The following is a 14,743-nucleotide window of genomic DNA, read 5'->3' as shown; positions in this document are numbered from 1 at the left end:
AGAAACTTTTAACAACTTTACCTTTATCTTCAGTAACACCTTTCCAGTATAAAATACGGCTTTTCCTCGACAATCTGTGATTATTCAGGACTCTAAATTTTACACCAGTGAAATACAATATATGTCATTCCAGCTTTTTAGGTATTGGCACATAATTACATAAGAACAGATTACGTCTTACAGAAGTTTTCATTATTGCATGACTATATTTACAATCCAAATATGTGTACGAGGGATAATGGTAATCTCGATAAATTTGATCATTTTCTACCAGAGCACTCAAATATTGGTTATAAATGTGCGCTGCATAAACGTTTACTTTATTTATTTATACTAAAAACTAATCCGATCCTATAATCAAAATACTTGCCAACACCAAAGTTTATCGTAATAATCGACATAACGTCAATAATAATAATAATAATAATAATAATACTTATAATAATAATAATAAGTAAGAGTAATATTAATAATAATGAATAATAATAATAAATACAATCACGTAAAATAGTTACTATTATAATGATTACTTTTCACACTAATACTCGCTAATGGTTGCATTATTGAATCCCCACGAAGAATGATTGAAAGTTATTAAAAGTAAATTTTTGGTAAAACTGTAGAGATCCTATGCCGTCGAACAAATAAATTTTGAATGTGTGAAGCGCTGAATTAATTGCAGAATGAAAGACAGCTCGAATTTTTTTTTTTTTTTTTTTTTTTTTAATATATACAACTTCTTCTTGTACCATGTTTTTAAAAACAAAATACATTGCCTTTTGCGACTGTACTAATTAATGTTAACGAAGTAGCGTGTACTATTGAATACGATTTTCGATTTAGGGACAGGTAATAAATTCAACGATAAATGAGTAAAAATTGTTCATATCAAGTGACTTTTTTCTAATAGTAGAGAAGGCAAAAAATTACAAATTTACGACATACTTTTTTCTTCAAGCACAATAAAAAAAAAAAAATGAGCATTCAGTCTCACACGCACAGTAAATGAAAATATTCACTGTAAATACATGAGCAACTTTGTAAAGTGATGACTGCAACTTGTGGAGCTCTCTTATAGACGATAGCGGTAAATCTTAAGAATCGGAAACGTGTTTTTCTTTATGGAAACATACTTAATACGCATATCAACACAATTATTTTCACCTATCGATGACTATATATACACACATTGTACAGATGTTGCTGTTTCACTTTCTTTGTTGGTATAGAACACGATACAAGTAGAAAAACTGTTTAGTGAAGGCTCCAGAAAACTACTTACTGGGAATTACGAATAAATCGACGCACACAACAAACGTATATAAATATATAAATATAAAAAAAAGAGATATGAAAAAAAAAAAATATACTCTTAATCTTTACCATTGAATATTTGTAAATAAGCTATTTTTTCACTGAAACTACATAAATTGAAAATAAAAACGAAAAAAGAAAACTCCTCATTGAAAATCGTTGACGTGAATGTGCGTGCGTGCAATGACATGCGCAACACAGGGGCTGCCGAACCAACAGCCCCTTGAGCTTCACATATACCCTCCTGTTTAAAATCAATTAGCCAAAATATTATAAATTATAGTATTTGGATTTACAATAATTTTTGCAAGTCGAATAAATCGAGTGAGATGTAAGGGTACGAGCGAAATAATGCGGATATTCACACGTTAATAATGGACACCAACGTAAGGATTGATTATTATTATTATTATAATATAAATGTAGCATTAATCATAATAGACGTATGTACTGTACACATAAAAAGTAACATGTATTTTGTGCAAGCATTAAAAAAAAAAAAAAAAAAAAAAAAAAAAAAGGAATATGACGGAGACTTTCTACGTACTAATAATTATTAAAATATTCGTGCAAAAATGTCGTGAATGTGCAAGTTGAGATAAATTTAGAACTTTGTGGTAGAAAATGTACTACACAATTCTCTATCAATTATTACTTTTACATTTAAATCGTTATAAGTAGCAGAGTTTTTAATGATTATCCAAATGGTATTTTTATTATTTTTCTCAGACAATTTCAATACAACTCTTTGATCGCAAATGCCAGATAAGAAACGAGGCACTGTAGAAAAAAAAAAAATAATAATAATAAAAAAAAAACTTTTTACCCAAGTCGATAATGCGAGGGTGATGTTGATCGAAAATCGACAATTCGTCAATAAAGTTTGTACTATTGATTAAATAATTATAGTTTCAGCCGTACGCCAAAAAAATGTCTTAATTTCGTTCTCATTTCACACAAATCTGAAACTTACTAATTTTCGTGAAAAGTGTCGATACTGCAATGAGCAGACAGAAGAGCAGTTTCTGCAACAAGTACATAAAAACAGAAACGGTGAAAAGATAAAAAAAAAAAACAGTGCTATCAAGTATGTACATACAAACACTTGAATATAAATTATATGTTTGTAAAGTAAACAAAACTGTCGTTTCATTTCTTGGATATATTTTTAACTACGAGATTTGATATGACCATTACATCCATCTGCATAAAATCCAATGTTTTGTATTCTTCACAGGTGAATATATGATTGATCTTGTTGACCATTCCGGTATATTACAGACAAGCGGGAAAAAATTGCTGCAACGATAAAATTAGTAAGCGATAGAAAGCTTGAGATAAACCGGAAAAACCGTCATCTCTTAAAAGACAGTAGTGGGGAGGAGATAATAAAAAACGTACAGAAGGAAGAGAAATAGATGATTTCTTTCTGCCGTTTCGGGCAGTAAGCTTTCAAAATATAGCATATACCGATACGCAGACTTTGCATAATTTTTTAACTTTGTGCTAAAAATTTAATACTTTTTACTGGTTAAAAAATTTTTTTTCATATTAATTAGTGTTTAAAAAATTTCTTTTTTTTTTTTTTTTTTTCAAACAAAACCAATGCATTACAACTCGAAAGAAGATATTTAGTCCTGGGCAAAGTGAGTACAGCAGCTGCGGCACCGATGACGCGTGGCTGAGCAGCAGTACCCAGCAGATAGAGGCAAAACGGGCTTTCGATGTTGAAAAAGGAACCCGTAGTAGTACAGCCCGTCCACAAGCGTACTTTCTTGACACCCGTAGAGAAAGCCGAAAGGGCCAAAATGGCCAAAAAATGGCCTCGTGTTCTTTTGAACAAGAGAAAGTTGGCCTAACTACTCTGTTCCTCTCCAGAATCCAGCTCGAAGGACGTGTTCGTGAATGATTGAATCGAGCGAATGGTGGACTGTATAAATTTAAGCTGGTTGGGATAAAGTGACAGGAGATAAGAGAGTCATAGAGATAGATACACAGCACACTTTCAGTAACAAAGAAGTATATTGGTAATAAAAAACAGTATCTGCTCACAAATTAATGTTTAATGTTGGGTCACGTGAAAAATAAAGAAAACTATTTACAGACGAGCGCAATACGACTTACCTTTCGGTACAGTTAAGTATAGGATCGGCTACTAGTGCAGCGCATGTGCGACCCTAATTGGTACGAAAGATCGAGGTACCAGACTTTAAATTAAGTAACGAGTATTGCTTAAAAAAATTAAATTTAAAAAAAAATGCTACAATTTCCAACAGAAGAACAATAAAGAAAAAAAAAAAACCATCGGAAGTATGCAAAAAACCTTGAATTTCGAATACTTTGTAACTTCAATTTCAAAAATCAACCCCATTGTATTTATTTGCGGGGAAAAAAAAAAAAAAAAAAAGTAATGCACTTTACTTATAGGAAAAAAAAAAATTTTCTAACAATTGTGCCCTTCCAGTAGACTCGGAGCGGCTCCTTTTAGAAATGAGTCCGCGATCAACGCGACGTGCAAACACGAGAGGAAAAGAAAATCATCCAATCGCCACCCAGGGCTCTTTTTTTCCCCCGCGTAATCTCCCGTTTACAACTGCTATTGAATGACGCGTATTTCCGAGCTCTCATATACAGCACCGCTGCCGCCACGTAATTCGTTATCTATCATACTTCCACTCGGGCACCCAACTCTCGTTACCATCAACTCCTCCTCTCTCTCATATATGTATATATATATTTTTTATACGTATTATCATTTGCGTCGCAGCTACAACTACTCCCGAAGAACGTGTGCGCGAATGCACGCGCATTTACGCGACTCTCTCGAGCTCCCGAGGAGCGCGCAGATCGTGTGCGCACGTATCGGCCGGCTCCATCTCGCGAAATCGAAAACAGGCGTCAACGCGTGGAGTACGCGGTCGAGCAGTAAGTAAGTACTAAAATGTTGTTATCATTATCATTATTAATATGATTATTGTATAGGTATATATGCACGGTCTCAAGTGTCCGAGAGCGATAAGAGGGTAGTGTGTATACCTTTTGCCACATTACCGTGTACATCTGCTGCAATAATAAATGTAGTGTATGCTCGGCGCGGCAGTGGGTACTTGCAGCGTCGTATGACACGTATACGAGTGCAACAAACAGCACACGACAAGCCTCGTTAATGGTCAAGGAGCAGAGCTGCAGCGCAGCGGCCGCATAATGAGGATACAAGTGGCGGATGACTTGCCGAGGATGCGGACGCTGTCGCCGACCGCGATGCCGTGCCGAGGAAAACCGGGGGATCCCCGTGCCACGGAGATCGACGAGGTCAGTTCCCCAACTCTTCTTCTGTACCTTTTGACCAACACCCATACTCTTTGGAATCTTCCTTCGCGCACCTACACTGTCTTATGGATATTCTCGTGTGCACGTACACGTTCGCATTGACGCCAATTGATTGTGCAACAGCCGATCTGCGCGCGTATAGTGCCGCTGCTCGGCTGCTGTGACTCTCGATTTGCCTACACAGAGATTTTTATTGTTTTCGTTTAAAAAACTTCTTTTTTTTTTTTTTTTTTTTTTTCTTTTTCTTCACTATTTGCCGAATACTAATTTTAAAAAATTGTAACGAGTGTTTCATGCAAATGTGCGTGGTAGGAAAGGATTTCTTTTCCTCGAGAATTTGGCAAGAAAAATGTCACGAAAATATCATGCAGCTCTCGCATCCGCTCAATTAAACTGTCCAACATTTTTTGTTTCCTATGATCATGGCTTGTACATTTTTACTTGGTCGACCGGCTGAATAACGGACTAGATCTTCGTTGGGATCGGGAAACACTGATTCTTCGTGTTAATCAAAAATTTCACCTGTCGCGTCAAAAGCTCACATTTAAATCGGCGCGTGCTAATGTCAACAGTTAATTAACAAAAAAATATTTATGCACGTGTGGCGCTAAATTTTTAAGAGATAAAGATAACACCAGCTTGCAAAAGTTACAAGTTTCCTCTACGTCATGTAGATGCTTCTGATGGAATTAAAAAAAAAAAAAAAAATCTCAAACATAAAAGTGGAATAATTTGACCATCGTTTGTATGGAGTACAATAATGTGTTTGACTGAGCACTACCGATAAAATTTTTAAATCGTAAAGAAAACACTTGCCTTCCGGAGGGTAAACGATAATCGACATCCCCAACGCTTTCTTTTCGAAATAAGCATTGCTCGTGTCGTGCTGAACTAATATCGCGACCATCAATGAAAAAAATCACTTCTTCTATCATACTCCGTTTTTTCAACTGGATATCAGTAAAGATTTTTTGTACATTGTACATTCATGCGCGGAGGGCAAGGTCAGCTGTTCGAACAAAAAAAATATTTAAAATGAAACAAATCATTTTTCTTTACGAACTCTGTACTTTTTCTAAGATAAAAATTTTCCATCTGACGACTGCTATTATTAGGCGCCTTTTTTATTGACAATCGGCATCTATACGCGCGGTCGCTATCACTGCTCAATCGCTCGGAAATATCGTAGTGAAAATTCATCATCGCATTACTCCCGCTTCAGTTAATTATGAATCGTTACCCGCAATTACCACTGGATTCGCAAAAATAATTTGAAATATGATTCTAGATTACGTAATATTATGTCACGCCTACCCATACAATATTTTATTGAAGTAATCACGCAAAATTCATCGATAATAGCTCTCCCTATTATGAAAAGATATAGATAAGTGGGTGTATATACAGTCACCGTTTGGTCTAGCGCAACGTTACGTCTTAGCAAATCTGTACTTAGCTTTTATCTTATAAGAGAGAAACAATGTTGCATGAGAAATTGCAATACTACTAGGTGAAATTTAAAAACTCAGATTTTTACAATTCAAGTGAAATGCAACAAGAAGGATCATGTTCATCAATTATTCACAAGCTTTTTTACGAGGACTTATGGACGAGTGTGATTGAAGAAAAAAAAAGTTTGTCAAGTTCTACTTTGTCGACGAGTCGATTCGGTAGATAATCTGTTCACAGCAAAAAAAATTTTTAGAATCAGAAAAATGTATTTTACAGTGTAGTTCAAAGTAAATGTTCTCTTGAAATAAGACAACATTTATACGTCAAGAAATTTTCTTTATTGAGTAAAAAAAATTTTATCTTTTTTTAAAAGATTAATTACTTCGAACTAATCAAGTAAATATTTTCTTGAAACTAAGTAATTTTTTTCGATGTTATACGTAGCTTTAGTATACTATACGAAAGAGGCAATTGATATTTTCATAATACGTCAATGATTGTTCTATCACTACAAATATAAACAGCAAAATTTTAGGAAGTCTACGTTACGTTCAAAGTTTTCGAGAAATAAAATAGAAAAGATTACGGTAATAAGTACACGGACTCTTTTGGAAAGGTCTTTGCGTTGAATGGGTTGGCCGACCCTTCAAATTTTCATTTTCAGGTATCATTGATAAATTACGTTGACTGGTTCTTTCATACTTACATAATTGACCGTTTGGGAAAAGCCCAACTGCTTTCATTTTTCAAAATAGAACTGGCGTTCTTTTTATTTTATTCAGGTGAGAAAATCACGATAAAAAGCAAATAAATGAATTTTCTTTTGACCAAAATGAGTTGAGTGAAAGGACTTTAAAGCAGAATAATTATCCTGCGTAAGGATGTTTCAAGGAAATTCGTAGATGCACATGTCACACGCGAGGTCAGATACTCCAATTTTGTATCGCAACACATAATATTGCTATGTTTTTTTTCGTTTCCTCATCATCTGAAATACTGTTTTATCATAGCATTGTTAATGTATTAACCCCCAATGGTACCTAGTACTATAATTATTGTTTTTAGATTTCGGCAACAGCGCACTTGCAAATATCCTAAGCAAATATTAACTTATAGTATATTAAAATTTAATATAAATATAACAACGATGTAGCAATTACAGAGGGTATTGCAAGTGGGCCAAGTTGTGGGGCATTGTAAGTAACGGAAGTTATTGAAATAAAATGTGAAGAAAAGGTTTACCCTATACCCTTAACTTTATGCTTTCGGGAAACGGAGGCAATTGCGGGAGGGCTAATAAGGTAAAAGACCCAGTACCTGAACACTTTTTCGGGAAAGTCTTCTTGTTTCCGTTGCAGCAGTAAAAATATTTGACTTTTAGCATTCTTTTTTGTTTTATTTTATAGATTGAACATTTATCTTTTAAATCATATATTTTTAACAATCAAATAAATAAAAAAGCAAAAAATAAATAATATTATTCAAAGAAACCCATATGACCCAGTACCTGAACAGTCAGCAAAGATATCGAGCAATTTAGAAGAAGTTGCACCAGTACTTGAACACCAAAAAATAATTATTATATGGCAAAAATTCGCTATGAAAAAAATTTTAATTAATGTATAGTTATAGTATTTGATATTCATGCAAGTTTATAATGTATAACCATCTAGACAATTAAAAAAAAAAATGTATTGCGATGACATTTTGAAGGTTATATAGCATGTGGGACCAGTACGTGAACACGCAAAAATTTAATAAATATATAATGCCAGAATCCAAGTACGTTTTATAATTAAGTACTTATAAAGGATATAAAAAATAAGAATGCATCTTTGTGCTTATACAAATTTTTTATTGATAAAAACAATTGTACCATATCACGACTACAAGTAACACGACTAAGTTATCCTTTTTTAAGTGATTAAAAATTTCTAACATTCTTTGATAAATTAAACAAAATCAATTTTTGATAAACATTTCTAATAAATAAAAACTTACTTTATTCATACTTTTTCTTCTTTAATTTTTATAATATTTCGCATAGCTTCTGTTTGATGAAGCGTTATCAAACGATCAACTTCATCCAATTTCAGAGAAAGATCTTTAAGTTGTTGCTGGAAAAGAATTTTATTTTCTTTGCTTTCATTCTTCATTTTATTTCTAATAACTGAGGCTTCTGCTTTAATTTTTTTTTTATCTAACATTAATTGGTTTATCTTTGCTCTGTTAGTTTTTTTAATATTTGATTCTACTTCTTTCAGCATCCTAGATTTTTCCTTTTTCTCTTTATTCATTTGTACTTCAATTTCTTTTAGTTTTTTATCTTCTTCCTTTTTTTTTGCTTTTTCAAGCAATTCATCAATAGTATAAGCACATTTACCTTCAAGTTGACTTGGGTATACCAAATTTAGCTGCAGTCAAATTGATCCCTTTTCCAGCTTCAACTTCTTTCAGTGCTTCTTTAAGTGTGTCAATGGTGTAATTGTGATTACTTTTTCTTTTATTTAAAATTACCTTTTTAACTTTCTTTTTTTGCTTCTTATTACTTGATTTTTTCATTTTGATCCAACCACTGGCTTTATTTGAAAACTGAAATAACAATTATATTTTTAAACTATACTAATATTCTTCAAACTTTACTCAATAGTCTTTGAATATGTATAAATCAACAATAAAAACAATAATAAGGTAAAGACTTACCCAATCTTAATACTGGAATGGTTATATTTGAGGTTAACCACACATGTCTGAGCCGTTTTGAGAAGCTTCCCTACCTGCACTTTTAGCTTAATAAACTGTGATATTTTGATACCTAACTTGGTTTAAATGGTAGTTCGATAAGTTTTTACTTACTTTTAAGCCAATTTTGCATTATTTTCAAAACATAAGTAAGTAAATCTTATGGTTCAAGTACTACTGCCTGTCTGCACCAACGACCCAATACGTGAACACCTATCGGTCAGCTGTTCACTTACTACGTACTACATACAAATGTGGCAGCAGTACTTGAACACGTAATTATATAAAATAAAATTATTTTTTTAAATACATCAAAGTCAAATTTTAAAGATCTAAGTATGTATAGTTGTTTGAATATTAATTTTTTCAATATTAAACACAAATTTTGATAAATTTTTGTTAAAAAAGCTATCGATATCTCAGTCGTAAATCAAGAAAAATTGACTTATGAAAAAGTCATCTTTAAAGACATTTTTCATTATTTTTTTTATCGAATATTTCAATGAATAATAAATAAACGTGGTATACGAATTAAAAGATAATATCTTTAAAAAATACAAAAAAATATTTTCAATTGATTTTACATGTGTTTACAATATCATTTATAAGATATTGTGCAAGTGTTCATGCACTGGTGCAAAATCAAGAAGTGTTCAGGTACTGGGTCTTTTACCTTATTTTGCACCCTTGCAGGGTAAAGTAAATATATAATTTATAAGTTATTACCAATGTACCTTTGAAGACGGGGTTCGTAAGTCACAGGCTACACTCCTGATGGACACGCCGTGTCGAAGGCCCATGCGGGCGCGAGGAGCGAGTGCGGCAGCGACAGCGTGAGCTGGATTGCGTTGCTTGCTGAGTCACACCATCTCACGCACACACACACACCGCGAGAACCGCGTCAACGCGTGCCGCGTGCGCCCCGTATACTTACTCGAGCTTCCTAAGTATTATAGTAGTACGAGTAGAATCAGACAGCCGACTGGACATCCATGCACATACCGACAGACAACAGAGAGCTGCCTGCGTCAAGTACAACATATATATACATATCTGTGGTTGCATATATATATATACGTACGGTAGTGGTGTATAGCGTAGTTTTATTGCATCTTGCGTCAGTTGAGTCAGTTTAACTGTGCTTTTGAGGTTGTCCCGGCTATCGGTGCCTTCACCTTATTAATCATAAAGTGCATCGAGTGCTATTTTCAAAGGATTGGAAATAAAAAAATAAAAAAACAAATCAAGTACCATCAACTGTGAACTGTGAACGTAAATGTGTGCAATCGGGAAAAAGAGCATCGAGTAAAAACAAACGGCCAGCACATCAACAGCAACCGAAAATCGGAGCACGCCGATGGCTAGCACACGACACGGACGACAGTGGCGGCGACGGTGGTGATTCCAACGTACAGCGGCGGGAGATTCAAACGAACTGCAAGACTGGGGAGATCGGGAGACTCTAGTAGAACACTGTACAGGGGGTGCATTGCATCATATACAATCAATTTGTTGTATGGATAGTGCAAATGTTTGGTGTTTTGTGTCATTATGATTGATAATAATTGTAATATTTCTCAATCGAGGTTATGATTTGTGTATCTTGTGCAGTGGCAACTGAGTGAGACATCGCACGTTATATTATACATCCGAACCGGCTGAGCAAGCCAGCCAAACGAAGAGGAAAAAGCACAAGAGAGGAGGATAATGCACACGCGTATGTAGAGGTACCTTTGAAACCCCCACATTGCATGCACATCAGCAAACACGGAGCAGCTCGAGAACTGCTTCCCGAGCCGCGACTGGACTGACTGGCTCGGCTGTTGCTTTTGCGTCGTGGTTGCGAAGATGACATGCTCGCGAGCCGCTCCTGTTCTCTTGTGAGGCTATCGCGACTCCTTTCTGCATCAGTTCTAGTGTCACTGTCTCCTAATATCATTCGGAACAACGAGTGCCATGGCCCTGATGCAGTTCTGAACGATTACGCACTGCCCACCCGTGCAGTTCTCGACAGCTGCTCTCCACAACACTATACAGTTCAGAGAGTACTGCTCCGAGGTTTGTTTACCTATACTCTGCGCCTCGTCAGCTGATTTCTGCTCCGATTTGACGCCGATCTACTACTGTGTGTCTGTGTGTATATACTTATATAGTATATATATACATAAGTCAGCCCTCGTGTATGTGTATTATATATGTAGTACCTAACTGCCGTTGACTTTGGTGGTCATCATCAGATCTGTACACTGCAGCATCCGTCAATCATAAAACCACCTGCAACGACTAGGTATTTTACACAAGAGGCTGTATACATATATGTATATATATATACATTTGGAGGGAGAAAGCGTGTAACTCCATGTAGATCCGTCAGTTCAATGGCTAACGTGCGGTGGATTTGAAAAAGCGTTATAAAAAACGAAGATGGTTGTACATTGCTTTACCAATTATTTGAGTTGATTTTTAAAATTCGGTGCGGCAACTCTTTTTCTTTTTAGCCAAGTCAAGTCCCCGCAATCAGCTCAATTATTGCAAGAAACAACAGATTACAGAAATCTAATCTTTTTTTTTTTTTTTTTTTTCACTTTACACGCGCTTCAAAGAGTCGACCTACACTGCCACAGGTGAAATCGGTACAGGTGATCATTGCACGAGTGACAAAAAAGCAAAATAACCGACGAAATACCTACACTACACGTTTGCCCAAGTCATGATTGTTAATAATATTAATAATGATGGTAATGACTATTAGAAGTGAAACGAAAATGATGTTCCTTCCCAACTGTACGCGTTTGTGGGACAGTGAAGTGCACAAATACCGAAATCTCGTTCGTTACGATGTCTCACTGACTTCTTGCAGCTAGCAATGACCGCGCAAAGTGACTGTGCAGCAACTGGTCGTAGTGAATCCGTGATGAATTAATAGAATATAGAGTAAGAAGAAGAAAAACAAAAACCAAGTCAAGTCTTGCGTGTACAATACCATCGGCTGTTGCCAAGACTGCCTGTACCTGTAAAAACTAATATAAAAAAAACTTGCCAGAGAAAGAGACTGCCAAAGTAAAAAAGGAAGTGGAATAAAAAAAAAATCGAAATGCTGAGCCTGAAGAAGTTTTACGGCGACGAGCTGCTGCAGCTGGCGCTCCTGCTGTCTCTGCTGCGGGTGGACCCGGACTCCTACCTGGGCCTGGACATCCAGACGATCCGCGTGGGCTCGCTCGGCCTGAACAGCGGCTCGGGCTGGCACACGGACGCCCGGACCATCGTCCACCGGCCGGTTTACGTCCACCCGAAGAACCTCGACTCGCTCCTGTTGAGCTACGAGAGGGACCTCTTCGAGGACTTGAACGCCCTTGGCCGCTACAACAGAATAAACGCCGCGCACAACGACATACACGCGTACCTGCTCAACGTCAACGACAAAGCCGGGACGAGCACCGAGGCCACGATCGACGACGCTGGGAATGACACCACGCCGAACCCGCCCCAGACCACGCAGACGCCCCTCCTCGACGCGGACCCGGAGCTCAGCCCCGCTTCCTCCATCGAGCTCACCCAAGAGGTAAACTTTTTTTCCATCTCCTCGCCGTACATTTTCTTTTTTTTTTTTTTTTTTTTTCGTTACGACTTCAGTAGTTCTGTATCCGTACGCTGATTCGCAAAATCGAGTTTTTTTTTTTTTTAAACGGATGGCAACTGGTATTTCGAATTGGAAATGGCTGTTACGCAAGCCAAGCAGTATTTAATTTATCGTGCCTTGGGTACTTTTTTTCCCCCCAACAGGTATCAGACGGGGCTCTAGCAGTGTATAAATATAATACGATCACATGAGATACGGAATCTGGAAAAAATTGCGAGAGGTTAATTTAACGCGGAACAAGATTATTCGTAAACGACAATTGTCACGATGATTGTTTCTCGGCGACTTTGAGGTGTATACTTATGTGGGCAAAGAAACGAGTGTAATTATCGCGAAATCCATACAATGTGTGGTTCTGTGTTGGAGTAGCCTCAGATGTGTATGTATCCACCTTTATGTACATGAATATATTATTGGCAACAATGACCGATCGATCAGTCGACTTCCCGGAAAGTCGGACAATCCTCGTTGAGACGCTTGCGTCGGCGATTATAAATGTACGAGCCGTTGCACGCGCTATCGCTTTGGCTGTGCTGTTATCTGTCGCTCACTCGTGATAAAGAGCCAAATTTTATCGAGGTTGTGCTCGATACTTTTGTTTTGTTTTACGATTGAAAAAAAAAAAAAAAAAAAAAAAAAAAAAACCGTAGCCGTCATTGTCATCAAGTATCCCTGTTCGTTTTTATTATACCGTCTGACGAGTGATGCCCAAAATTGACAAAAGTATCGCTGCACAGCGTCGACTCTATAGGTTCTACACTCGAATCCCATCTCTCTCGAGAGGACAGCCGAAAGAAAACGCTTTTTGCGACTAATTAGCGCGCACTCGCCAAAAGTCGCGTCGCAACATAAAAACAAGCACTGGAGAACCACCTCGACCTCGTCCCTCCTTTTTTTTTGTCCTCCCCGTAGTAAAGAAATTCGGCCAGTTGTTGTTTTCCCCCGATGCAGCGCGTGACTCGCCCTTGCCAAAAATACGCGCGCGAAACTTGGGGGGGGGGGGAGGGGAAAAAATAGCGCGAGGAATTCACTCGACTCCACCGGTGCTCAGTTGGGACCCCCGCGGAAAAAGAAGTCGCTGCATATCGGACGGGTGTTATCCGCGAAACGCTCTCTCACCGAAATAACCCTCTCGCGGATATTCGGGACGACACGGAGGAGCGAGCGACGACCTCGCTCTTTTTTTTTCCTCTCTGCCTTCTTTCGACGTAGGTGTACGACTTTCCGTGTATCCCGTCCCGCGATCGAGGTGTATATACATGCGGAGGCCTCGCCTCGTCGTCGCTTCATTTTTCTCTCTCCCGATGTACCTACAATCAACGACGCCAAAGTCGGCGTCTGATTCATTAAAGCCAGTATTTACGGCTCGGTAGGTGGCGGGGGAAAAAAAATCTTTACTTTCGCGTTCTCGAGAGACAATACCTGAGAAAATGGATTATATTGTAATCCAAAGAGCAACATGTTTTTTTTTTTCATATCATTGAAACTCTAATTGTTTGATGATTTTTATGGATTGCAACAACGTTACGTGAAAATTCCAACGTCGCGTATCATAATGGTAATCCGACGATTTGTGTGCGCGCAGCTTGATGATAAATTGGATTCCTCGATTTCAGGAGGCTGCCTCTCGTCAAGTTTCCTTATCTGCTAATTTTTAATTGTACTTCCTTGGCGTTGTTGCCTGCACACAAAATTTTCCGGGTGCAACTTCAGCGGCGTCAAAGTCACTGTTGCACAATCTCACAGAAAAATAAAAAAAAAATAAAAAAAGGAAAAAAAAGCAGACCGACCGCGATTCGAGAAAGTGAAGAATCCATCTGTGCATCACCTTTGCGAAACTCCCGATGTAAAGGAGAGAGGGCAAAGGGTTGTTGGCACCGGGCGAGACATTTAAACGCCCACGCGGGAGCCACTGACCCGCTGACCACATCTCAAGGCCTCGCATTCCTTATCTCGCTCGCTCTCCCTCTTCGGAAAAGCTATTTTGCGATTATCAACAGCTTATTTTTTTTTTCTTCTGTACACGAAGCGCTTTGATTCATCGGGACAATTAACAAAGTTTTTTTTTTACTGTTTCAAAAATATCCCATTGTTTTTCCTTTGTTGCTGTTGTATAAATCCTGTCGTCGAAAGCGATCGCTGAAATTCAAACAGATCTCGTGAAAAAAAAAAAAATAAAAAAAAAAAAAAAAAACATAGCGTGGTGCGTCAGGCACTTGTTCCTCCGATGTTGTAAAGGTGTAGGTATTAACGGTGCCAAGGCTC

At 37.2% G+C, this 14,743-nt stretch overlaps 1 protein-coding gene across 2 annotated transcripts in view; it reads left to right on the top strand.

The window, feature by feature from the left end:
- The first annotated feature begins 11,387 nt into the window (after positions 1-11,387).
- cnc (NFE2 like bZIP transcription factor cap-n-collar) overlaps positions 11,388-14,743 on the top strand; it is a 64,616-nt gene continuing 61,260 nt past the window's right edge. For both annotated transcript variants that reach the window (XM_023390547.2, XM_023390546.2), the window contains exon 1: positions 11,388-12,400. In XM_023390547.2, coding sequence (XP_023246315.2) covers positions 11,933-12,400 — 468 coding nt within the window. In that variant the 5' untranslated portion in view covers positions 11,388-11,932. The remainder of the gene's footprint in view (positions 12,401-14,743) is intronic.

The sequence above is a fragment of the Copidosoma floridanum genome, unplaced genomic scaffold (genome assembly GCF_036245765.1).
Source record: "Copidosoma floridanum isolate Cflo_tuat_1 unplaced genomic scaffold, Cflo_Japanese_pri ptg000021l, whole genome shotgun sequence".
Taxonomy (NCBI): domain Eukaryota; kingdom Metazoa; phylum Arthropoda; class Insecta; order Hymenoptera; family Encyrtidae; genus Copidosoma; species Copidosoma floridanum.
The sequence above is the reverse complement of the archived record's forward strand: the minus strand, read 5'-3'. Positions and strand labels throughout refer to the sequence as shown.